Source organism: Culex pipiens, chromosome 3 (assembly GCF_016801865.2).
Source record: "Culex pipiens pallens isolate TS chromosome 3, TS_CPP_V2, whole genome shotgun sequence".
In the NCBI taxonomy this organism is placed as follows: domain Eukaryota; kingdom Metazoa; phylum Arthropoda; class Insecta; order Diptera; family Culicidae; genus Culex; species Culex pipiens.
This window is the reverse complement of record NC_068939.1, coordinates 129,472,318-129,498,984: the sequence shown is the minus strand read 5'-3', so window position 1 is coordinate 129,498,984 and position 26,667 is coordinate 129,472,318. Positions and strand designations below refer to the sequence as shown.

General features: G+C 38.4%; 3 protein-coding genes across 5 annotated transcripts in view; 2 read left to right on the top strand and 1 right to left on the bottom strand.

Annotated features, from left to right (window-relative positions):
• LOC120414804 (uncharacterized) overlaps nucleotides 1–16,297 on the bottom strand; it is a 34,176-nt gene extending 17,879 nt beyond the window's left edge. The window contains exons 1-2 of one of the 3 annotated variants that reach the window (XM_039576122.2): nucleotides 16,145–16,297; nucleotides 8,574–9,106 (exon numbers count right to left, since the gene is read on the bottom strand). In XM_039576122.2, the coding sequence (XP_039432056.1) occupies nucleotides 8,574–8,716 (143 nt within the window). In that variant the 5' untranslated portion in view covers nucleotides 8,717–9,106; nucleotides 16,145–16,297. Of the gene's footprint in view, nucleotides 1–8,573; nucleotides 9,107–16,060 lie in introns of all 3 variants that reach the window. The other 2 variants (XM_052710453.1, XM_039576121.2) reach the window with 2 other exon arrangements.
• A 142-nt stretch (nucleotides 16,298–16,439) lies between these two features.
• LOC120414805 (NADH dehydrogenase [ubiquinone] 1 alpha subcomplex assembly factor 3) lies at nucleotides 16,440–17,260 on the top strand. Its single transcript, XM_039576124.1, has 2 exons — nucleotides 16,440–16,601; nucleotides 16,660–17,260. Exons 1-2 carry the CDS (start codon nucleotides 16,543–16,545, stop codon nucleotides 17,174–17,176), a joined length of 576 nt encoding a protein of 191 aa, XP_039432058.1. The 5' UTR covers nucleotides 16,440–16,542; the 3' UTR covers nucleotides 17,177–17,260.
• Nucleotides 17,261–20,818: 3,558 nt separating this feature from the next.
• On the top strand, nucleotides 20,819–24,734 carry LOC120414819 (PHAF1 protein CG7083). The gene is made up of 3 exons (XM_039576145.2): nucleotides 20,819–21,039; nucleotides 23,093–24,017; nucleotides 24,076–24,734. The coding sequence occupies exons 1-3, from the start codon at nucleotides 20,976–20,978 to the stop codon at nucleotides 24,434–24,436; spliced, it is 1,350 nt and encodes a 449-aa protein (XP_039432079.1). The 5' UTR covers nucleotides 20,819–20,975; the 3' UTR covers nucleotides 24,437–24,734.
• Nucleotides 24,735–26,667: the final 1,933 nt, after the last annotated feature.

Below are 26,667 nucleotides of genomic sequence, written 5' to 3'. Positions count from 1 at the left end.
CTGGGATTTTTTTTTAAATAAAAAGTACCCCTTTTGAGCGGACATTTCTGTTGTCACCTTTTGCTTCCTTGGATTTTCGATGGATAATTTCACAGTGTAATAAACAGGGCAGCTACTACCACGCGGCGCCACCGTTTTGATTGAAAAAATGATACAGGTTTTTCAGACGAGTTTCAATCCCGTGAAGCCAATTCATCCAGCCCGCGACGGCTTTTCAAAATAGTTCTATGACCGGCCCTTAAGGCTGTTCATGAAATATTAAATAAATAAATTGATTTTCTGATTCTGCATGTTTGAATTCTAATTTCTATATTGATATTTTTAAACTGAAAAATGGTGCAAGAAAACAAATTTATCTATTTCGTAAAATTGTGAAATTTATGAAACAAAAACGCATTGAACTTTTTTTTTCTATTTTCATTTTTTTTTATAAATAACTAAGCAAAAACTAATGTATTTTTCCAACATTTCTGTGATAAAGTTTAAAAAAAAGGCTTTAAAAAGCAAATTATTCGTACTGATCGCTGCAAATATTTTAAAAATATTAAAAAATGTCTCAAATCGAGTCAAGAAAATAGAGAGCAAATCAATTGAAAATGATTTATTATATATTTTTTACACTTTTAATTTTTCTGTGTTTAAAATCATTATAAAATCTTTATTTTATTTTTTTCAAAATACAATAAAGGTGTACAACAAGGTTTTTTTTGTAAAAGATATTCGAATCCAAATTTCGTTTGAATAAATTTTATCATGTCTCATTGATTTTTTTATATTGTAGTGTTGAGGAAATTAAACTTAAAAAAATTGCAACGACCATTGAAATTTGAATGTTTTTTTTTATTATAAACAATAACTATACAATTTTAAACAAACAAAAATTAAAATATGTCAGATAAACACATTTTTGAAAGTTATCTTTGTGCTTTATTCTTAAAATGAAATTATAATTTTTACTTTTTTCAACTTTTATCAAATGTTAGTTCCGGCCCGCCACTGCTTCAGAAAAATCAGATAAGGCCCGCAGGGCCAAAAGGATGGGCACCCCTGACTTAATGTTAACATGTTAGAGTAGATCGCCATAGGTCGCCTTCCCTAAGGTGTCTTAAAAAGAAGGGAAAAGATCACCATTGTTGTATGGTTTTGATATCAAATGTACATTTGAGTGACGTTAAAAAAATCCCAGTGTACACATGCAACAAACAAAAAATTCAATTCACTGCTAGCTTGTGACTGTAAGCCTAACTGTGTCTGTCCAACCACTGCCGTCAGACTCGTGCCGGTCGGCTGCAGGAGAATGAGGGACATGAAATAAAGAGATTCTCTCATTCAATTCCTGTCGAATGACAGACTTGGAAGATCTTCTTTAAACACTATTTTGACTATCTTTAAACAATTGAATGGTTCTAGACGGTGCAAAACACTTAAAACAACCATAATTTATATTCAAATTTACATTTTCAAGCATAAAAACAAACTTTTCGTGTGAAAACTTGTTTCTTTATGTGTGTGCGTGCAACGTCGAATGAGCGTTGGTCGACTACTGCCACGCAATGGAGCTGCTCAGTGAGCTTGGGCTTGTTTATGTCACGGTTTCGAGATTCGATGAATGGAGTTGAAAAATTCGTGTCAGCGTCACCAATTTTCGCGTCATGACCCATAACATTTTCAGCACTAATAGGGATACTACCTAACTCGATTCCTTAGACAAAAAATAAGTAACTGTGCCAATTTTGAGAAAAAACTGTTAAGGTTTAAGGGTTGCTATCAGTCGTTCAATATGCTTAAAAAAATCTTCTCATACAAATACGTTTTTTTATTAAACCGATTGAATTATTACTCGTTGGGGTTAACTCGGATCGTTTTGAAGTCTTCGACAAAGTTGATTAAAGTTTACATAAGAATCGCACACTTGACAATAATCCAACACTCATTTAACGCAACCTTTTGGTGGAATTTTGAAATTTTTGCTTTTCCCCATACATTTTTGCGATTTTTTTTATACAAACTTCAACGATCAATAGCATGAGCATGAGCATGAGAGATCACCCATGGTTGCCCCTCCGTTGCTGAACAGAACCGTAATATCCTTTCAGCACTACTGATTATAGGCTTCGACGATCTAGTGGTGTTTCCCTTATCAACAGCATGTATGAATGCGCTGAAAAGATAAAACACCATGATTGCTAAAGCTAGATCAGTTGCAAATAGGTAACAGTCATTGGCCACCAACGGCGCCCGCCATGTCAGTTTGTAGACCTCGATTTTAAGGGACGGGAATGTTAGTTAGCGCAGGTTGCTACTAGGGCAGCTGATTTACTCTGTGCTTACACCCCACGAGCGCCAGGAACCTGAAAACTTGTTAGTAGGATAGGGTGTTTGGTCAGGATTCATCATAGAAGATGATGATGCGACCCAAAATCATAGTGTTTGTTAAAAGATGTTATATATTATTCTCAAGGCAAACAATCGGATGCTGCGGATGAGACATTTCCCGTTTATCGGTTGTTAAATTTTAAATGAAATGGTCTAGTCTTAGACAGCCGGCTGTGGAAAGATAGAGCAAAAATCATTTGTAATTAAAGAATGAAGGATTAAACAATGTAACTTTTAACTTGAGATGATTTTACGAGTTTTAAATGACTGATTAACGGTGCGAACGACGAGTTTCGATGTGTATCGAGCTGAAATGGTATGATAGGGTGTTGATAGGGTCAAATCAAACTGGCTAGCTGTCATCGGGACAGCCAAAGCCAGCCGCACCTTCACACGCACGCGAGAAAAACGAAAAACACACCGACGGCGGACGCGAAAATTCTTACGACCCTACGGAAAGGAATCGCAAATCTGACTCACAAACTTCAACGATCAATAGCGACCCTAAAGCCTAACTGACAGGGTGTATCTCTTAAGATTACCAATTTTTTTTTTTCCGATCTTTCCGAAAAAAATATTTTATTTTTTTTTAAATCAAACCTAACATTTCAAAAAGGCGTAATATTGAATGTTTGGCCCTTTTGAAATGTTAGTATTGATTTGAAAATTTCAAAAGCATTGTTTTCGGAAAGATCGAAAAATAAACTTCTACGCATAAATGTCCCACCAAGTATTTTCTTACACGGAATCATTAGTTTTACTAACCATTATGTCTTGTTTATCTGTTGTATAGCAACAGAATCACAATTAAGGGTGATAAACTGCTAACTGGGGCGATTAGGGACACATAGGGCGAATAGGAACCCACGGGACAATTATGCGTAGAAACACAGAAATCGGTAGAAAAATTTCAATCGCGTTTTTCTCAGTTGCACTTTTTTGAACATGGGACAATTATGCGTAGAACGGCAGTATAGGTCGTATCAACAAAGTTCAAAAAAGCAAAATATAGAGAATTTTCTCAGCTTTTCAAAAATATTTTTTTTTCAAAAGTGGCCCATGTGCATTAATTTAAAAAAAAAATGGAAAACTGCGACTATTAAAAAAAAAAAATCCTAAATATGGCTATATCATGAAAACGGTGCACTGTATGAAAATTTCACTGAAATACTTTTTGATTGCAAATTTGATTTTACATCAAAAAATGAAGTTGAAAAATTTTTACGACCAATATTTCGATTTTTTGAAAAAAAAGTGTTGGCTCGAAAATTCATAGCTCGCACAAAGATTTTTTGCACAACCTGGAAATTTCTGAAAAAAAAATTATGTTCCCTAAACTGCCGTTCTACGCATAATTGTTCCATGTTCAAAAAAGTGCAATTGAGAAAAACGCGATTGAAATTTTTCGACCAATTTCTGCGTTTCTACGCATAATTGTCCCGTGGGTTCATAATCGCCCTATGTGTCCCTAATCGCCCCTGTTAGCAGTTGATCACCCTTATTTGTGATTCTCTTGCTATACAACAGATAAGCAAGACATAATGCTTATTAAAACTAATGATTCCGTGCAAGAAAAAACTTGGTGGGACAATTATGCGTAGAAGTTTAACGATGGGACAAACAGACTTGATGTTGTTTTTAATGAGTTTCCGAACAAAGTACCAGATTTTATGTGTTTTTCTTAAAGTACACATCAAACTAAACTTTAAAATATCATAAAGTCAAAATCGTCCAAAACTGACATGGGACAATTATGCGTAGAACGGCAGTAAAACATATAAAAAAATAAAAAAAATAAAAATGGTGTTTTTTTGCAAATCAAGCTTTAGTGACAAAAAGTTAAATTAAAAATCACCAATTTTATTTACCGTGTATCATTTTTTTCAGTGTAGTGCTTATCCATACCTACAACTTTCCCGAATCTATCAAAAATTTCTTTCAAAAGATACAGATTTTTGACCTCATTTTTGTATGGACAGCTGCCAAATTTGTATGGAAAATTATATGGACAAACTAATGATGCAAAATGGCTTCTTTGGGCATACCGAAGGCACCAAAAAAGTTTCAGCCGGATTAAAAAATACAAAAAAAAATCGAATGACCGAAATCTCAGAGAATTGCTCAGCAATCTTTTTGCAGAGATGATAAGAATAAAATTCAAACATAAAGAATGATTAAATATGAAATAAAATCATTTTAAAAAATATACAGAGGCAACGTTGAATTAAGAAGCCATTACACTACCACAAACAAACAAACTCGCACTTTTTCGTGTTTGACAGTTTGCCAAACTTGCAGACTCATTTGCGGCAAACTCGCAAACAAGGCAAAGTGTATGCAGGCTGACGTTTGTACAAACAAATCCAGGCAAACAAACAAAGCAGACAAACTGTTAAAAAGTGCGAGTTTGTTTGTGTGTTTGCCGTATTGTAATAGCTTCTTAAGCAACATTTTATGTCAAAAGCAAAAAGAAAAAACAAATAATTGTTTGGTCGTTCCTAATGGTCCGAATTTCAGTGTCAAACGATAAAACGGAATTCTTTTTAATAAAAACATTGAAATACAAACGATGAAATAAATATGAACTTCAGTGGTTTAGAAAACAACCAAACAATTTGATTAGCATTTTACCCCACGTGTGAAAAACCCACACTCACGCCCCCATTCAAACGTTGCGTTTCCCACGGCATTGATTGAAAGCAAAAGTCTCTACCAGCTTCAACCACCCACAACAAAACGCAAACAAGCGCCCCAAGCAGCATCGCGCAACATGTTGAAATTGTCTAAGTCCAGTTAAGTTTCATCAAAGGCGCAAAGAAGTTGCAAATGTTTCCAAACCTACCGAAAATCACAATAAAGTTTCATGGAAACATTGTTCAATATTTAATAGTTACAATGATTTTCTGGGCTACAAATCGATTTCGTTTATTTTTGTAACGTTTTGGTGACACTGTTGCAACAAGCTTGAAACAAAAAAAAAATCTTTGTTCGTTTTGTGCGAAGAATGTTGCGAATTGGTTGCGGCAATGTATCCTTGATAAAACTAAATGTAGACATTGTCTGCCAAGAAATAAAAACATCTTCAGTCAAAAAAGCATTTCTGCGCAGTTTGTCAGTTTGTCCAGGTTTTTTAAAGAAATTCACAATGAAAATATAAATCTATTCGCTTTCTAACAAATAGATTTTGGGAAAAATGTGCATTCCACTAAAAACTAACGAAAATGGTGTGTAAAACGGCCGAGTCGTAAGCGCGGATTTACAACTGCAAGGATTGGAGTATGAATATTATTTTTTCCCTAGATTTTTACCCGCCCCTGTCGACGGAAAGCAGATTCATCAGCAAACAACAATTTCGAAGATTCTTTGTGGAAGCAAATCCTGCTGCAGGAGGATTTCCCGAATCAATCAAAACCGAATCTGGTTGATTTTTGAGATGATCCCCGTAGGACGCCGTATTCGGTACATGCAATGAAGCTTTATTCTTAAATTATTTGACCACACCTCGGTCCACACTTTCCGAACAACTTTATTCATACAGACTTGAAGAACTTTGTTAAAAACGTCCACCAAATAATGATCAATTCCGATCCCACTGTTACCGACAAAGGGGAATGATTATTTCGTTTGACAGTTCTGTAGAAAACTTGAATGATGGCAGGGGATGCCGATTGTTGCAATGGATACAAATATGTAATGTTACCATCATGCTTCCACGACGTTACCCAAATATAATAAACTTAGAAATGTGGATATTCAACTCAAACAATTTTGTAACGTATATGAAACATTGTTGCAACATACACAAAGTGCGACAATTTGCTCAAATCAGAATAACCAGAGACGTATCAAGGATGTAATATTTTGAAATCTTAATAAATTCAATCAATTTAATGGTAATGTTTTTACTCTGAATAAAGTACAGCGATGGGAAAGAAGGAAGGGATATATAAATAAAACAGTAAAATCAAATTATTTGCTCTACTGTATGGCAAGTTTCGTACTCGGGACTAGGTATCTGAAGGCTGTAAAGCAAATTCGAAATGCGCTGAATTTGATTAAAAATTCAAAAATATAAGTTACACAATTATTGTGAATATTCTACAATTGGTTTATCAAGTATAAAATATGATAACGTAATTTAACTTTAATCTTCTTTCAATTCCTCTGCTCACCAATCTCATGGAGACGATCATTGAAGCCGTTATTACACTATCACAAACAAACAAACAAACAAACAAACTAGACAAGACACAACGCTTCGCAAACAAACAAACAATTTGATTGCCCATTACACTATAGCATACATGTTTGGCAAACTTATTGAGGAAAAGTTTGAGCAAACTTACACGCTTATGAACTTTTAGAACTTTTGTAAACCATGTTTTATTATTTTATAAAAAGAATTTCTTTTAGCATATCTCGGTATTTCCACAGACTGTCTTTGGTATTTCTGTGTGTTTCCTTTTGTTAAACAGGTATGAAAATCAACATACTAAACATACTAAATTCTAAAAATTGTTAGTTCTTTATACTGAAAAATATTTTGAAAGTAAAAATTAAAGCAAAATCTTTGAAATATTATACAAAATAAAAAAATAGCGGCTCTAAAATATTTAATGAAAAAATAATATGTTATTGAAGGGCAACCTAAAATTTACAGAGTAAAAGTTTGAGCAAACAGTTTATTAAAAAACTTTTCCGCAAACAATATGGCGGAGCAGGCAAACTGTCAAACGTCAAAAAGGTGCGTGTCTTGTCTAGTTTTTTTGTTTGTTTGTGATAGTGCAACAGCGGCTTCAGAAATTTTTTTTGAAAAAATAATGATATCGTTTCTGAATTGAAAACCTAATGTTTTTTTGCCTCCTTGATTTTTCGGGCCGATTTTGAAGGGGGAGTGTATTAGTGTACAAGAATAAAATCAAAATTAAACAATGAAACTGTTTTAGAAGTTGCAAATTAGTATTTACTAAATTTTGTTTGTCCCTAATGTACACGTTTTTGCAAGCGATGTTACAATAAGATTTGTTTGTATCTAGATATAAAATACAATAAACAAATCAAGGGAAATATTAAAATTTTCTGTGTTCTGTGTTTTGTTTCTATTGTTGTTTTTCTTCATAACAGTTATATTGCACAAACAGTGCTTGAAATTTCTGTCGACAATAAATATCTACGGCACATTTCTTAAAGAGTAATTGACAATATTCGAAGCTACTTTGATGGCTCTCAGTAAACATACATTTTTGAGTAGTAATCTTGCATTAAAGATATCCACGACACGTGAGTTGCACTCTCGTGCACAACAATCTATTGTAAGTATTTATTTGTGTTCTTAAAAAATTATGCTTTCCTAGTTTGCATAAAAAAAACAATAAAAAATCATACCGCTAATTTTACTAAAGGTTCCTGAACACAACCCTGTGCGTACAAAGCGCCATGATGGTAGATGTGGAAAAAAACTGTAATAATCAATTTTCGGCTATTTAAATACAATTTTTATAATGTTTTGCTACAGAATTGACATTCTACGTAACTTGTATTGAAACGCAGAAAATTTTCATATATATTAGCCAACTTTTTAAATTTTGATACTAAAATGGCTCCAGAAAAGATAGTAAATTTTAAAAAGATTGAGGGCGCATGAAAAAATAATGAGTAGAATGCAATTTTACTCGGTAAACTTGAAATGGCCATAGAAATAAACCTTCTATACATTTAAGAAAACCAATTTGGTTTGTTGTCGACGAAAAATGTGACAGGTTTATTTTTCCAGACTTATCCATTTTTGTTTTGTAGCGAAATCAAAGTGGAAACATATTTATTGAGAAATTAATAAGAAGTTTGTTTCGCTTGAAATCATTTCGGGTGCACGATTGATTTCAAGCAACCAAAAATTTCACCAAAATGGTGACATATTTGCAACATATTTGTTACATTGTGGCAACACCATCAATTTCTCCTACAAAAATTAGCATCGCATAAGAACATTGCCGCAACACGTTCACAACTATCTTGCTATTGTTGCCAATCGCGTTGATGTCGTGCGCTTTTTTTGTCACCAGGAGTGTTGCGTGCATGTTGCCACAGCGATTTTGGATTGTTTTGAATTAGTTGCAAATAAGGCTTGGAAACAATAGTTGCTGCTTGGGGCTGCACCAATCAAAACAACTAAAAACCAAGATACGTGGTCTACTCACCGATCGGTCTGGTGGTACACCTCGTACATCGGATCCTCCCAGGGATCGATGACGGCGCCCGCGTTCCGGCCGAGGTCATAGCGCTGGAAAATCTTGGCCCGTTCCTCCTTGGCCCGCGCAATCAGCGCGTCTTCGTCCATCATTTTTGCGGAATTTTTTAGGTTTTCACTCTGCAAATGTCCAGCTTTCTTCTTGCAACTCACAACTTGATTGAGATTCTTGTCTCATCGGGAACGTCGTTCGTCGTTGGGTCGCTGGAAGTGTTGCACCACTCTCTGATTCAATTAGTTTCCTCTTCATTCAGCATGGTAATTTTCGAGACTCCCCACTGCGCAGCTTTGGCGATGTCGGTTTTGGCCACGAGACCCAATTTCCTCACTGCTGCTCTACACTACTTTCTTCCGCTTTTTTTGATTCTTTGGGCCGGGCTCGCCACTTCGATTGATAACACAATGTGCTTTTCACGCATATTTTCCGAATTTTTCTCACCAGACTGGCCGCGCTCAACCGTTTGAAACTAGGCTACCTACTAACTGTGCGTTCAAAGAAGCTTTAGACGCTTGGCAGATCAACAGATTCCGCCGGGTCCAGTCCGGAATTGGCGACGAAGACGACGGGGAGAAAGGCACTACTCTCTGGATAATTGGAGCACATTTTGAAGTTGACAGTTTTTTTTTATTCCCCACTATGCACTTGTTTAGACTTAAGACGGTGACGAAGCCAGTCAGCCGCAATTCAATAGTTGTCCGCTACTAGCAATATACGAAGTTACGAAGAGGTGGTGTCGCTAAAGACGCGGTCGCGAGCGAGTAGCGTTTATTAATGGTAAATTATGCACGATTAATACGGGAGAGAAAAAGATTGGTGTCATGAATGAACGGAGTGAAGCTTTGCATTTTTCTAAACAGCAAAAATATAAGAATCATTGTGGTTGTGGAGATTGTGGTCTTACTTAATCATGAATAATTTAAACTAATAAACAGAAGTTTTTGGATGGAAACTTAGATGTAAAAATATTGTCACACCGTTTCAAACCTTCGGACTCCTGGTTTCGAGTAGGAATCTCGCAATAGAAAACGTCAAGGCAATGGCAATTTTATTTGAAGTTTTTTACACTATTAAGAATACATTCGCAATTCGCAATTTTCAGTGTAAGAACGGGCCTTGACCGATCTTATGCACTAGGTTCCCGACGAACACGCACTGCCCTTACACCTACATCTCACCCTTGCTCTGAGTCAGTACGAGCAGCACGCTAGAACACGCTTTGAGTGTTCGTGCCAGGCATGCACACCTTCTTTTCCGGTTACGCATTTTAACTCGGCCGGGGGTGGTACATTACGTAGGGTTTGGTGTAAGTATAAGCGCCTAACCATTTAAAGTGTGCCTAACAACTTTCATTAAAGCAAAAACTGTTTTATTTTTAGTTTGAATTCAAAAACTAATTGTTATTTACTGTGTATTGTTTTCTCCTGAAATCTTCCCTATTGTTGAGTCTGTTTATCTGTTGCTATTTCTTTTGTCGCGGTGTTTTGTTACAATTTTTGGTCCTAAGCATGTTATAAAAGTTTACCAAAAATACAATAGTAATATTTGTGTTAATCCTTTAACCATTCCATAAATTGAGTAAGGGCTCAAACCTCACTTGTTTGAAAAAAAGGGTGAAGATTGAAAACAATTGACAGTAAAAGATAATTTATTTTATAAAAATCAAGTATCAATAGTAAGAGAATGATGAGCGTATTTTGAAGAATAAAAATGAGAAGCTAGATGTATTAGATGTAAAATTAGACAATAGTTAATAAAAAGAGATACAAAACAAGCTTAGATTATAGTAATGATAATTTATAGGAAAGATGAAGAATGATTCAAATAAATAAATTCGCAATAAAATCAAAAAAGATTAGGCGAATGATAAATATACTTGATATTACTAGTACATTAAGGAAAAGTATATTTTTAAGGAAAAAAAAACAAAAAAAAACAAAGTTTGTTACAGCAGTATCAATTGATAGAAAAGAGTGGAAAATCTTTGAGAGATAAGAGAATCAAAAGTTAGTAAAATTAAAATCATATGTTGGATATTAAATAAAAGAATCAGTGAAGAATTGGGAATCAGAAGAGCAAAATAAAAATAGGAGATAGGTGGTAGCTGAGAATGAAGAGAAGAGAAACCCCGTTGTGCGATGTTTCAGGTACATCCACAGCAGTTGACTCAACATACTGCGAATCAAAACAATACCGTCTACAATCACAAATTACTTCCCTTTCCCAAATTGTCGCGCCCCTTTCTTTTAGCCGTCTCGACTCTGACCCGCGGTGGTCAAAGGTTTACGAGCCGTTTCCACAGGCCACCAGCAAAGTCACACTTTGTCATCATGATGACGAAACCAAGCCAACGTGGAGGTAAGAAAATAGGACACTTGCAAGGAACCAGAGCTATACTGTCTTGATCAAGAATAGGTTTTTTTTTTTTGACCTCAAACTTCAATGCCCGTTTTACCCCACTTCCCTTTGTCGTAGAGGGCTCATATTTGGCATGAGTTCATCTCATGCATAGACAAACAAACGCTGAAAGTTTCATCCAAATCGGAGCAACTCGATACGACCTCTAGAACAAACCGAGCAGAATCTACAAATACTGCCTCTTAAACAACAAATCACAGTCAGTGTTTTCAAATGCATTTTACACTAGTTCAGTTGTTTTGCAATCATTAGTTTTCAAAAAATGTATTATTTCGAGCCAAACATTTCATTAGGGCACAAAACCAAAATTTCAATTGGGTACTAAACTGCCGCTCTAATCTAGTCCGTCCCATATGTATTTTGGTCATTTTTGAAATAAACATGGCAAAAGTATTGTTTTTACATGTACTTTGAGCCAATTTAATAAAAAAGTGATGTTTGTTCTGAAAATTCCAAAATAAAAATCACTTTCGTGCTGTCCCATATGCAAAATAAAAGCAAGTCAGTTCCTTCTAAAGAAATGTCTCATGAATTGATTGAATAAACGTGGAACCATTTAAATATCAAGGACTAAGTTTTTATGAACCCGCAGAACTTAAGTAATGATTATAAGTAGTTCATATTTGCAACTAATATTGAAATAATTGAATAAAAATTTAGCAAAAAAAAAATCAATGGAAATGTGAAAAATGGTGCAACATTTTTTGGCCTTCTCACGTCGTTATCTCAGCATCCACTTTTTACATATGGGACGGACTAGATTCGAGCGGCAGTAAAGCCCTATGTCAATTTTTATGTACAACGGTAAAAAACACGATTAAAAACCATTTCTGATAACTTTTTTCATTTTAATGCAAATTTTTTTTTTGGCAAGACAACATTTTTTCGATGGATCAACTATGGTCCCCTTGGAACGAGCTGTCAAGCAGGCTTGCCACACGTACAGATATTTTTGGCACAGACCAAACACTCAATCAAGTATAACTTTAAACAAAAACATTTTTATCAAAAACTAAACAAGTAAAAAGATGCAAAAAATGTTTATCTTTTTAGTACAGTTTGCAAAAACTACTCAAGTGTATTTTAACTGTAAAAATAATTAGTTTGAGTGTTTGGTCTGTGCCAAAAATATCTGTACATGTGGCAACGCTGCTGTCAAGTAGGAGCTTTTCTGTCAAGAAGGACCGCAAGGTTTATTTTTCAAAATTGATTTAAAAATCCATTTTGAACTCTTTGCGGTCGTACAAAGGGTCATTGTACTCAGAAAAATAAGCTTTATCGCTGTAAACAATAAAATCGGCAATCTAAGCTTCATTTTAGGACCCAATTTCTATTTAAGAAGCTTAACTGATGGGATTTTTACTGATGATACGATAAAACACATCGAAACCCTCAATAATTGAGTTATTCAGCTTTCATGCTTCTAAATTATGTTGATTTTCGCAATAAAAATTAAAAAAATCTTGTTATTAGGCCCTATTAACTCTCCAACTGTTATGAACATGGGACCTTTCTAAATGCAATTACGAAGAGAACTGAAAGGGCACTAAAGCACTGTCACCTGATTGTTGTTTTGAATGATGTTTATGAGCTAGAGCGTCCAATTTCCCGGGGTTACAGAATTGCCGGGAAACGGGAAATTTTTAATAAATTTTAAATTTATCGAAAATTGTTCTGATCTATATTCTTCAACAATATTGTATAAAATAGCAACTTAAATGATCAAAATTAGTGCGAGGGTCAATTAATGCCTAAACCGCTTGCAGAAAAAAAATGTCAAGAAAATATATAAATATTCTAAATTTATAGGCATTTATACAATCAGACGACAGCTCGCTCTCGTTGCTGTCGGACGTACGCGCTAACCTCTACGATTTTCTTTTGTTCTTTTTTCCCCTGTCGGGGCCGTGATAAAAAATTGTTTCGCGATGTCGAAATATCGCCGCAATGCCGTCGTGCTCGATTTCAACGTCATGCCAGTTAGACCAGATATCGAAACGGTATCGAAATTCATCGCCAAGGGCCTTACACTGGACCTGAAACGGACTAAAAATCTCCAGTTCAATAATTCACGAAACCACGTCATCATCGAGCTAGGATCGCCGGAGGAAGCTTCGGAGCTAGCTGACCAGCACAACCTCAAACATAACCTTAGATGGAGTGGCCGAAACTTCGCGATTCCCATCTTTTTGGAAGACAACGCGATTCAGGTTCGAGTCCACGATCTACCGCCGCACATGCCTAACGATCTAATCAAATCTCATCTCGAGGCCTACGGAGAGGTCCGTTCCATTCGGAACGAGGTCTGGCGGGATTATTTTCCCGGGATCCCGAATGGAGTTCGAGCTGTTCGTATGGTCCTGTCGAAGCCAATTCCGTCCTTCATTCAGGTGGAGTCGGACTTGGCTTATATTAGCTACAACCAGCAAGTGAGAACTTGCCGCCACTGTGCAAAACCACTGCATAACGGGAAAAAGTGTGACGAGATAAAAAAAGCTACGATTACAACAACAACAACAACACCACAACCACCAGCACAACCACAACCAGCACCAACACCATCAGTGACAACAATAGAAACAGAAACAGCACCACCACCTAAAACAGCAACAACAACAACAACAATCAATCCAACGACCTCTGTCGAAAATCAAAACACACAACCAGCAGATCAGACTAAGTTTCAGTCCAATCAAATGGATATTGCTCCAGAGGACGACGACGACGACGAAACTGAAAAAGAGGCAAAATCGGTGAAATCTGCAAACAATACCAACCCAGCCAAGAGAAGATCACGCAGAAATAACTACCGCAATCCCTACAAGTACTACGACGACTAGAAGAAAAACTCGTGTATCTATCCATCTACTTGTATTTTTCAAAACAAATAAAACTATATTTTATAAAAAAAAAAAAGTAAACCAAACTTTGATTTGATGTGAATTAGTGTTGAGAAAGTATGAAATGAACACTTTATACTACAAAAATTCCTGAACTACGAAAAAATTAACTTTTTTTTTTCAATAGGAAATTGTTAGCTATCAATCTGATTATTGAAGGGAATGCAGGGAGTGCACTAATGAATGGAATAGTGGAATAATCCCGAATGTTTACGTTTTGGTTTTGTGCCCCTTATGTTATGTTTGGGTCGATTTGACAAAAACAAAAGTTGTTGTGAAAACAACCTTTTGCTTTCAGCCTTCCAATATTTTTTTTCAGAGGTGCCCGAGGATGGACACTACCCTAAATTTTTTTTTTCTAAATCGAAAAACTCTAGCCTGAAACCTGCTTTAGCTCGAACACGGTGCAATTTTTAAATTTTTGAAATTTTTAAGAATTTTAAAATTTTAAAAATTTCAGAAATTTCAGAAATTTCAAAAATTTCAAAAATTTCAAGATTTTAAAATTTCAAAATTTTCAAAAATTTCTAAATTTTCAAAAAAAATAAAAAATCTTGAAAATTTTAATTTTTTTTAAATTTTAGTATAATTCTTTTTTTTTAATTTTAATTTTTTAAAGGAAATTTGAAATTTTTAAAATCTTTAAAAAATTTAAAATCTTTGGAATAATTAAAATTTTTGAAATATTTTGATTTTTTTAAATTTTTGAAATTGATTTATATTTTTTTAATTTCGTATTTTTTTCGCATAAAAATATTGAACTTAGATTTTTTTTAAATACTCCATTTAAATAAAAAAAATATTCAAAAAGTGGTATTCCAAATTTCAATCGTAATTTCTCGATCCACGATCGAGATTTCTCAACAGTAAAATTACGATCGTAATTTGTCGATGGTAGATCGAGATTTGTCGATGGTAAGTCGTAATCTTACTATCGAGAAATCTCGATCGTGAGTCGAAAAATTACGATCGAATGCAACAATCACCACGTATAACTTATCACACTTAGATTTTTTTTACCGAATTCGGTAAAGTCAACCGAATTTTCAATTTCTGAACAGTTCGGTAAACTGAAAATTACTGAATTCGGTAAAAACTCAACCAAATTCGGTAATAAAGTTTATTATTGTTCATCGTACAACCGAAATTCGGTGAAATTTTGTTCATTTTGACAGATAGTTTACTGATCTAAACTTTACTGTTTTTTAACCGAATTCGATAAAAAATCCAAGTATGAGAGAAAAACTAAACGTACGTTATACCCGATAGCTCAGTAGCAAAAAATCAAAATAGCATCAAATATCAATATCACAAATCAATATCACTCTATACAGATTTTAGTCGATGAATAATTATGTTTACGACTACCTATGCCCTTCTGGTGATTTGTTATCATTACTCTTTTATGGAAATGATTTCAAAGTTTCAAAAATTATTTTACAACTTGCAAAATGAGTGTAAAAATGAAATTATAATCTGTTCACTCACTAGTCACTTCACTTAGAAGTAAAATGAAACCAAATTTAATAAATTCTTCTTTGAAAAGTTTATGAAAACCCTGTCAAATAATACTAAGTATTTTTGAGGCCAAAACTATTTACATTGCATTGTCTTGAAAAGAAAACTGGTATCTCGTAAAAACATTTAAAAATCAATATTCCCTAACCGGATCTTCCTAAACTGGTCCCCACAACTCGTAACCGCTCGCGTTGTGCAACTCTTCCCTTTCCCCCAAGACAATCTTCGGTGCACTATCTCTTCTTCAGCCAACTCTGGCACTGGCACAGTATCAAACCGTCCTCCCCCCTCATTCCTTCCCCACCACCACAACACACATCACAAGACACGACGACATCACTCGATTCTTCCTTCAATCACTTCCCCCCTCTCCGGCCCCATCGGAGATATTGACCACATTATCAGTGTTTATTTTCCTTCTTTCTGCTGCCTTTCTCCCCGAGGTCGCCGCCGCCGCTGCATTTTTCCAGCATAAATTTTCCTCAATGACGACGTAGTCGCCACACACACACGGTGGACACTTGTTCTCCCTCCCCTCCCCGTCGGGGGGAACCATCCTCTTGCGCCCCCTTTTCCCCAAAGAGAAAAAAAAAATTAACACACTTTTAGGAGAAAACACCGTTTTTTCTTTTCTTGGATTTGTTCCGAACGGAAACCGCCGCTCTCCGTCGCGAATTCGACTCTTACCGGTAACCGGAAACACTAGCCGGTCGCGCCGCCGACGGCCGGAAGGTGGACATGCACGTCCCGCGGTTGAAGTACCCTAAATTTTGCACAAAACTGCTCCCGAATCGATTCCGACGACGACGTTCCTGGCCAGTTTTCTACTTTCTTTCACTTTTTTTTTGGTGTCACCCCGATTCGCGGGATTTGGCCGTTTCGTATCGTGAAGCTGTCAAATCGAATGTCAACACGGGGGAGTGGACATTGGCGCAGTACGCAGCCAAAAGTGATCGTTTTGCTTGACGGATTGCACAACGTGATGATTGTTGTTGTAAACAAAATGTTTTGAGTCGCGAGTTACGAGTTCAAATTTTCTAGGACAATGTTACAAAATTAAAATTAGACCTTATTATTACATAAAAATGCAATCGATTTTAGGATTGAGGAGCGTGCTTCGTTCCACCAGCGTTCGGAACATTTGGTAAGTCAAAATTCCTATCTCTTGCCCGTCAAAACCTAACACAATTCCCCTCTCAAAGCACCGGCTTAAGCCGTCTTTCCACCGCGACCTACGAAGGCGACGGCAAAACCTCCGTCACGATCCTCAACAAGGAAGCGGACGTCGGTCTGCTCATAAATTCCTACAGCCAGGTCGGATTCCGCCTAAGCAACGACATGGTCGTACTAGGCCCCATGGCACTCTTCCCCCGCACCGTCCTCTCCTGGAACGTGGAATCCCACGAGGACATCAACGAGCAAAGTCTCAGCCTGTTCGCCGCCCTCGAGCCCAAAGTGGACATTCTGATCGTGGGAATCGGCGACCACCCGATGACCCCGGCCTTCAGCAAGAAAGTCATTTCGTTTATGGCCAAACACAAAATCAACGTCGAAGTGCTGAACACGGAACAGGCTTGTGCGACGTTCAACTTCCTGAATGCGGAGGGGCGGGTGGTTGCCGCGGCCCTCATTCCGCCGGTGACGATGCGCATCAACGAGGACGATATGATGCGGAGGCAGATCAGCAAGAGCAAGACGTTCGAGGTGGAGGATTACTAGAGTGCGAGTTGTGAAATAATGTTCAATAGGTAAAATAATTAATGCTTTATACTGCGTGAGTAACGATTTAGAACTGTTATTGGGCTTGGTGTTTCTATTTGAGATTGAGAAATTATCCAAAAATGTTTATTAGCAAAAGAGTTTAAAGGTGGCTTCATAGATACGTTTGTTGGTTGGCAAATTTGATTTTTCTTACAAATTCAAACATATTTTGCAAAAAATATCGTTCAAGAGGGTTTTTTGAGCACGTGTCAAAGATTTTTATAATTTTTTAAGGATTCGGTTCTATGTACTTACATCAAATCTGTCGATTTTCAATATTTCTGGAGCAACATTTGAAAGAGGCACATTTCCTTCCATATTAACACGTGTAATGAAAGGCCGTAAGAGCGATGTCGTACCGTCCTCCATGTTGCTCCAGATTTAAACGACTTATTTTGTATTTTTTTCACTTTAAAACGCTGCTGAGCAATTCCAGCCCAAAACAGGATTTTTTAAAGGAACTTTTTCACCAAGATTTTTGTTACAGATATTTTAGTATCTTCAAAACTCAAACCCCGATGGTTTGACACCAACTGTTGTCAAACGAATGGGGTCCCTTTTTAGTTTGACACCCCTTTTACACGGAGTTCACACACACTACCAAAAGTTTGTTTTTACAGTGAGCGCCGTGAAAAAGTGACAGTTCCAACCAACGCACACTGGGAAAAAAGGGACCCGCATCGTCTATAAAAATGACTTTTTATTACTTTTTGAACTATAGAATTATCATTTATGGTGATCCTGATACTATTTAGCTGTATTCTGAACCTCCAAAAAAGAAAAAAAAACTGTTATGGTGCAAATTTTAAAATCACGTGGTAGCTGTTTGACATGTGGCGTCGTGGTGTTCATCAAGCATTCATAGCATGCTAAGGAAAATTTGATGCTTTTCTGGGGAAAACCGTTGGTTCCGAAACCCCCGGATGTATTGCCGTTGAGCTCGATGGGGGTTGAACGAATCGACCTGGTCTCTTAGGGAAAGTTGTTCTCCAGACGATTCCGCTCATTTCTGGCCATCCTAGAAGTTTCTACATGTTTTCCCAGGCCTGTAGGAGCGAATGAACGAAAATTCAAAATTTCCCATAGTAATTTCCATGTAAACTTGAACCGGCTTGAGACAAGCCAGTTTTCAACCATATGAGCTGAAATTTGGCGTGAGAGTCCCTATGGGTATGCCCTACAAGGGGAACCACACCAGAACTGTCTGTAGGTAGTCGGGTTTTTTTACTCATCACTTATTTTTACTAGGACCTCTTTGGTGCTACGATCACGTCAGGGGCGATCCATAAACCATGTGGACACTTTAGGCGGGTTGGAATCACTCTATAAATGAGAGGAACGCACCAACCGAGGCTTTAAAAGTACTAATTTTACTAGTGAAATAGCAAGAGAATGTCCAAATAAAGGTCCTAAAAATAGAAGGGTCGACAGAAAAGATGCATGTGGCATGCTATTGACAAATTATCACAAAAGTGTTCCGAATTTGTTAGATGACTGTACAACATTTTTAAAGCTATCATAATAAAATAAAATATTTAACATATTACCTGTACCAAATTTTGACGCATGTGAAGTAAACAGTTATCTACGTCTGGATGTACAGTCATCCCACATATTCGGAACACTTTTGTGATAATTTGTCAATAGTATGCAAAATGCAACTTTTCTGTCGACACTATTATTTTTAGGACCTTTATTTGAACATTCTCTTGCTATTTCACTAGTAAAAGTAGTACTTTTTAAACAAAAACCTGCCTTTCAAGACTATTTCAGGATTTTTTTTTTGAAGAGGTCCAACAAACCAAATTTTCAGTTTTTGCTTTTTGTGTGTTTTTAATACCCCTGCCTCAAGTCGGTTTCAAAAACTGGAAATTTGGTTTTTTGTACCTTTTCCGTGGGTCTCGTGGCGCAGGGGTAGCGGCTTCGGCTGCCGATCCCGATGATGCTATGAGACGCGGGTTCGATTCCCGCCTTATCCACTGAGCTTCTATCGGATGGTGAAGTAAAACGTCGGTCCCGGTTTCTCCTGTCTCGTCAGAGGCGCTGGAGCAGAAATCCCACGTGAGAGGAAGGCCATGCCCCGGGGGGCGTAGTGCCAATAGTTTCGTTTTACCTTTTCAAAAAAAACTCCAGATTTTATCCAGAGCTGCAAAACACTCCCTCCCTATTGCCTGTTCCATGATTGTGGGATGTTATTGTGCCTCCCACAATTGTGGAACACCTGGATTTAACTGATATTTGCACAAAAAAAGTTATCAGACCATTCATAAAACATTTCTAAGCATGAGTTTTATTGGTTTCAGAGTGTGAAGTCATTATTTTGTAAAAAATAAGTACTCCTGGAGAGCAAAACAAATTTGTTTACATCGTAAGAAAAAAGTGTTCCGAATTTGTGGATTTCAAGGGTTTTTCTTTAAAAACAACGAAACTTGATATAAAACGTAAAAATATACAACCGGTCTATACATCAATCGAAAGATCGCAACAAAAGCTTTCAAACGAAGGTAATAGCAAATCATTAAGTTCAATTATCGATTTTCCATGATTTGTTGAACATTGACCGATCTGTAAACTGTTCCGAATATGAGGGATGACTGTATTGCGAAAAATATTAAGGTTAAATTTGGTACCGGCCAGCAAAACAAATGGCGTGCTAGTGTGCGTGAGATCGGGCTTAGATAACCCCTATCGAGAAATTAAAAGTGAGAGTGTGTGCAAACGTGGTTAAACTTTCTGTGCAGTTTCTGTGAAGGTTCCCATGGCACTTCGAAAAGTTTAACTCCACGTTGCACGCACACACTCTCACTTTTAATTTCTTGATATAGAGTTATCTACGTGTGCATGTATTGCGTGTACGTACACGAAAAAGATTGAGGTTAAATTTTGTACCGGCCAGCAAAACAAATGGCGTGCTAGTGTGCGTGAGAGCGGGCTTAGATAACTCTATCGAGAAATTAAAAGTGAGAGTGTGTGCGTGCAACATGGAGTTAAACTTTTCAATGTGCCCTGGTAAACTTCACAGAAAGTTTAACTCCATGTTGCACACGCTCTCACTTTTAATAATTATTTCTCCATAGAGTTATCTAAGGCCGATCTCACGCACACTAGTGCACCATTTGTTTTGCAGGCGTGTATAAAATTTAACCTCAATCTTTTTCGTGTACGTACACGCAATACATGCGCACGTGGATAACTCTATGAGGGATGATTGTATCCCAGTCATGACATTCTAGCAGAGTTCTCACAGAACTGGATGGCGCAGCATTCTAGCATAAATGTTCCACCGTTCTAGCAGGATTCTGTTGGAACCAGCTCTGCTAGAATATTTCGTTACTGGGATGCAGCTTCTTGCAAAACTCGATTTTTTCAGCACCGGTCGTATTTATCCAACTCGGAAAACTTAATCCAAAAATCGGATTGGCTATCAGCTACCCAAAGTTTGGGTAATCTCAATCCTAGAGATCTTCAGCGTACAATCAACACAACGGAACGTCAAAAAACAAACAAAAAGAAACGGGACAACACCATTTTCCCCACTTCTTTCCCACCCACTCACTCTCATTCGTTCCCTCCATCTCCTTCATTAATTCGTTTTTAGTTCAACTTCAACAGCGCCCTCAGTCGACAGCCAGCCAAAACAAAGAAAACTGCGTAAAAACAGAGTTCGCGAGTGAAAAAGTGAAAAATCAGCTGCAAATCTTCGCCCAATCGTTTCCAAAACTAGTCGGAAGGAATCCGAATTTGAAGCGGCCACAGGATGCTGGATCTGGAGGTGGTTCCGGAGCGGTCCATTGGGACGGACAATTGGGAATTTATTCTGGGTGAGTCGTCCTAGAACGTCGTCGTCGCCCATTTTTCTTCAGACGAGTTTTTTTTGCCAGGCCAAATTGCTTACAAAACTAGCGTCGCAGTTTATCGCTGCGTAACCTTGGGGGGCAATATTTCTGCGAATCGTAGGAGACGGTGGAAAATTTTGCGAATTGCGTCTTTGCACGGTCATTCTGGTGTAGCAGTTCCCGTTTTTTGAGTTCTGTTTTATTGTTCCTTCTTTTTTTCCACTCTCATCCCAGTAGCCCTTGAGCTCAGTTCCCTTTGTTGTTTGCTTGGATTGTTGTTGTTGCTTGCTGGCTGGTTGATTTCAAAAGCTCTTGCGCGCATCATATGATTTCTGTGGAAGCAGGATGGCACCAGCAACGAAGACAGCTGGGTTGTTGGTTAGAGAAGGATGGAGGATGGTTCCAGTTTTAGGGTCGTTGATGGAGGGATGTCAGATATGAGGAATATTATATTGATACTTATAGATCAATCCTATTAACCACCCCATATCATCCATTTAATAATTTATATTCTCTCTAACTTTTTCTATTTATTTTTTTAACATTTTAATATAATAATCATAACCCCTATCCTACATAATATCATTCTTTCCTCTTACTATTCTCCTCTCCGACCTCCACACTAAATCTCAACATCCCCCATTCACTACTCTACAAACCTCCTAAACCCTACATTCTCACACCTAATTCTCCATCATAATCACACTCATTATTCAAATTTCCACCAACTACCATACAACAAATTTTTTCCATCAAATTCCACCATATAATACCCCAATACCTCCCTTCATAAACTTAACCCCTCCAAATTATCATTTACCCACATTCAATCACTACAAACCTAACCCAACTCTATTCCACCTCATTTGAGTCATAGATGAGAGAAACTCTACTACCCCCCCTAATCTCCCCCTCCCAAATATCTCCTTATCACATACATGTCCTTAATTGTCTAACATTCCATTAACTGATAGATAACTCTAACACACCCTCCTCCCTAACACCTCCCACATTACCACTTCCTTCAACACACTTTCCATCACAAATATTTAACCTTCTTTTTCCACAACACTACCAATTATTACTCTCAACTCATTCCCAACAACCATTCCCCTCATATTCATAACCATTTCTACTTTTTCAACCTACTACATATTACAAATAACCTTTTTCTACTATCATCACACCTCATCTAACTTCAATTATACTACAATCCTCATAATATAACAAATCTTATAACCCTATAATTCTTAAACACCTTCCACCTTTATACAAAAATTTTCAAGTAATTTTATCATTCTTCCACCTTTCTTCTACAACAATCTCTTTCCTAAAACAACCTTTCCATCCACAACAACTCTCTAATCCTACTACAATTACCAATTCTGCATACAATGAAGCTGGAATCTCGTATAAGTTCTTTTAATGAATTGAATTTTTCCTACATCCGAAATATTTCTTGCATTGAGTAACGAGTCCCTTGGTCTCCGCAGATGACCGAGTACTATCGTGAGGGATTTGCTCCCTGTGTAGACGCATTTTGTGAGTCGCGATATAACATCGTGAGCATACGCGCCTCCCTCCCCTCTCCGGAGACACATCATCACCGATGGTCGTGCCTACTATGGACTCCACAAGACCCTACGGTCTGGTAATCTTTCCCGGCGTACAAAGTGCACCATGTACGAAACTTCGATAAGACCCGTCGTCCCCTACGGGCACGAGACGTGGACGATGCTCGAGGAGGACCTACAAGCGCTTGAAGTTTTTGAACGGCGAGTGCTTAGGACGATCTTTGGTGGCGTGCGTGAGATCACTGTATGGAGTAGAAGAATAAACCACGAGCTGGCGCAACTCTGCGGCAAGCCAAGTATTCGAAAGGTCGCCAAGGCTGGCCGGATCAGGTGGGCCAGACACGTCGCAAAAATGATGTATGGATATTTATTTCAAATGAGTGTGTCAACCGACTTTTGGATTAAAATAAAAGATATTCAAAATGTTTGTTTTAAACTTGACAAATTGCTCTTTCTTTTTTCAGGAATGCACTTCTCCCAGGCCGTCGCCATCATCCAGTCCCAGGTGGGCATCATCAAGGGCGTCCAAGTGCTGTACTCGGACACGACCCCACTCAACGTGGACATCATCATCAACCTGCCCCAGGACGGAATCCGCCTAATCTTCGACCCCGTGCAGCAACGCCTCAAGGCGATCGAGGTGTTCAACATGAAGCTGGTCAAGCTAAAGTACTACGGGCTGCCGTTCAACTCGCCCGAAGTGGTGCCCTCGATCGAGGAGATCGAACACTCGTTCGGGGCGACCCATCCGGGTGTGTACGACGCCGCCAAGCAGCTGTTTGCGCTGCACTTCCGCGGGTTGAGCTTTTACTTCCCGGTGGACAGCAAGCTGCAGCCGGGTTACGCCCACGGGCTGGGATCGTTGCACTTCCCCAGCGGAGCGTCCCCGATCGTGTCCAAGATGGCACTGTACTGCGGTGGAAGTGTGGCCGAGAGCCGACCGCCGCCACTGCCGTTGTCCTGTTACAACCAGCAGCTGTACCTGGAGTCGGCTACGGTGCTGCGGAACTCGTCGGGAACGCGCGGTTTGCGGCTGCAGCTCTATACGGAGGGGTCACCACGGGCGCTGGAACCTCGCAAGCAGTGCTTGACGCGGGAGGTCATCTTCGGGGACAGCTGCCAGGACGTGGCCAGCAATCTGGGCGCTCCGTCGAGGGTTTTCTTCAAGAGTGAGGACAAAATGAAGATCCACTCGCCCAGTGCCCATCGACGCGTCCAGTCCAAGCGGAGCGATTTCTTCTTCAACTACTTCACCCTGGGAATCGACATTCTGTTCGATGCGCGTACGCAGCGCGCCAAGAAGATCATTCTGCACACCAACTATCCGGGACATTACAACTTCAACATGTACCACCGGTGCGAGTTTAACCTGCAGCTGGCGCCGGACAAGTAAGTCACTGTTCAAAACTTTTAAAGAAATCCCCCTAACACGCGTCTTCCCTTCCAGGGTCACCGAGGACACCCCGCTCGACTCGCCGGTTTCGGTGTCCGCGTACTGCAAGTGGGACACCATCTCGGCCCGGCTGGCCCCGGCCGAACGCCCGGTGGTTCTGCACCGCGCCGGCTCGACCAACACGGCCAACGTATTCGGGTCGACCTTTTGCTACGGCTACCAGGACATCATCTTCGAGGTCATGCCGAACAATTACATCGCGTCGGTGACGCTGTACCACCCGGCGCCGTACTCGGAGTCGGCGTACGCCATCGGCAGCAACGCGAGCAGCGTCAGCAACAGCACCCGGAACCTGCTGCAGGACGGCGGCGGCCCTGGCAGCAAACCGGTCAACAACATCCGCATCAGCGCATGACCAGCTAGCAGCTTCAACGAGCTGATCCTGGACGGACGATTTCTGAGCTGCGCTTGAACGTTTATCAAATACGACGGTTAAGGAGGTGTGTTTTTTGTCTCTTCTGACTAGCGATAAGGCTTTTTTTACTACAAATTGTGCAACTTGGAGTGCGATCAATCACGCGTTCCGTGCTGAGCAGAGTACATTCTAATATACTAATACGCGCATATATTTCTCACCTAGAATTTCAGCGACAAATTCATTACTGTCTATTTATAAAGTATTTAAAAAATAGATCAAGAACAAAAAAATACACGCAAAATAAAATGTGACAAAAAAAAGTTTAAAACATTACGTAAAAATTTAACTGTCGATCAGTTTTGTGGTAGAACTAAATACTAGTTTCGCGCTTCAATGTGACGCGGCAGTTGGCAAAGAAAAAAGTGTAATTGTGATTCGAGGAAAAAGGAAACTTCTTTTATTTTTAAAAGAAAGCAAAAACAAATAGATTATTAAAGGTAAGAACTAAGGCTAACAATAAACGGCACATGTGGCTTCTTAAATTGCGAAAGAAAAACGTCCTTTTCCAAATCGTTATGGTCGTATCATTTGCTGGAAGAGTTTATCGTGATTACAAATCTGTTTTTTTAGAGTGCATAATTGACAAAGGGAGCGCGTGGTCGTAAAAAATATTCGGAGTGAAAAGTGATTTTTTTTGTGTGTGCCTTTTGTTTCACATTTTTGTCGTGTATTGTGTGCTGCGAGGAGAAGATTACCCTCTGAAAATGCAGCGTCATCAGTGCATAATTGACAAAGGGAGCGCGTGGTCGTAAAAAATATTCGGAGTGAAAAGTGATTTTTTTTTTGTGTGTGCCTTTTGTTTCGCATTTTTGTCGTGTATTGTGTGCTGCGAGGAGAAGATTACCCTCTGAAAATGCAGCGTCATCAGTGCATAATTGGCAAAGGGAGCGCGTGGTCGTAAAAAATATTCGGAGTGAAAAGTGATTTCTTTTGTGATTTTCAAAGCCCTTCCTATATCATCGTTGATCGGAAGGCACGGCGTCGGGTGGATTGTGTTTAAATTTTTCGAATAAGGTTTTATTTTTTTTGCGGTGAAAAAGCCAATTCTATATAATAAACGAAAGACGCACTGACAATTTGGGTCGTTGAGTTAATAAGGCTTTCTAGGCCCAGTGAAAAAAATATAATTTAACTCAAAAATGACGAACTCCTCGTCACAGTGTCCTGATGCAAACAATGATCGAGCTGTAGCTGTCACAGCCCTGCGAAGTATGTTGGCTGACATATCGGGCAGTCAGTCAAAAAACCCAGCTAGAAGTCGCCTGACAAAAAAAATTTGCTAGAAAGAGATAGGAAACCTGATGCAAACAAACGTCCAGCTGTCATGTAAACATACTTTGAATGTGTTGGTAAATTTCTGACTAGAAAGCCTTATAGTGGAGCAAAATAATTGTGTGTGAGTGATTTTGTGTGTTAACCAGAAAGACCTTCCCATAGCATCGTTGCTCGGAAGGCTCGCCGACGGGTTTGTTATGAAAGTCCTCCCCATAGCATCGTAGCTCGGGAGGCATCGAAAAGCCAATACCTTATCCTACTAACCCAAAAAAAAAAAAAAAATCACGTTATGCTTGAAGGAGATGCTGTGGATTCAACGGTCTCAAGCGGTATCAACAAGTATACACTCAAACCCCGGTGGTTGGTCACTTTTTCGTTTGACACTTTTTTAGTTTGTACCCCGTTGGTTGGTCAAAGTCAAACTAAAAAGTGACGAACTGTCACTTTTTACACGGCGCTTACGCACACTATCAAAACAAACGTTCGGTAGTGTGTGTGAACTCCATGTAAAAGGGGTGTCAAACTAAAAAGTGACCCCGTTCGTTTGACAACAGTTCGTGTCAAACCATCGGGGTTTGAGTGTATAGCGAAAAACTATGTGCTTGATGAGTCTGCAACTTCAACAATCGGACTAACATGCCTCCCTTTCGTTGAACTGCAGGCTTCTTGGGAGGGCGCCGGTATTGACTAATAAAGTAGAGATCTTCAGAGGTTAAACAGTGAACAAATGGTTGGCTCCCACTGATCATTTTTGATTCATTGTTTAACTTCAGCTGATCTGTCAATAACGGAGTCAACCATGCTCATGCTCATGCTCATGACAAATCTGTTTTTTTTTTTAATTTTTAATATTTTAAACCTCAAAAACGCTAAACAATCAAAACATTCTATAA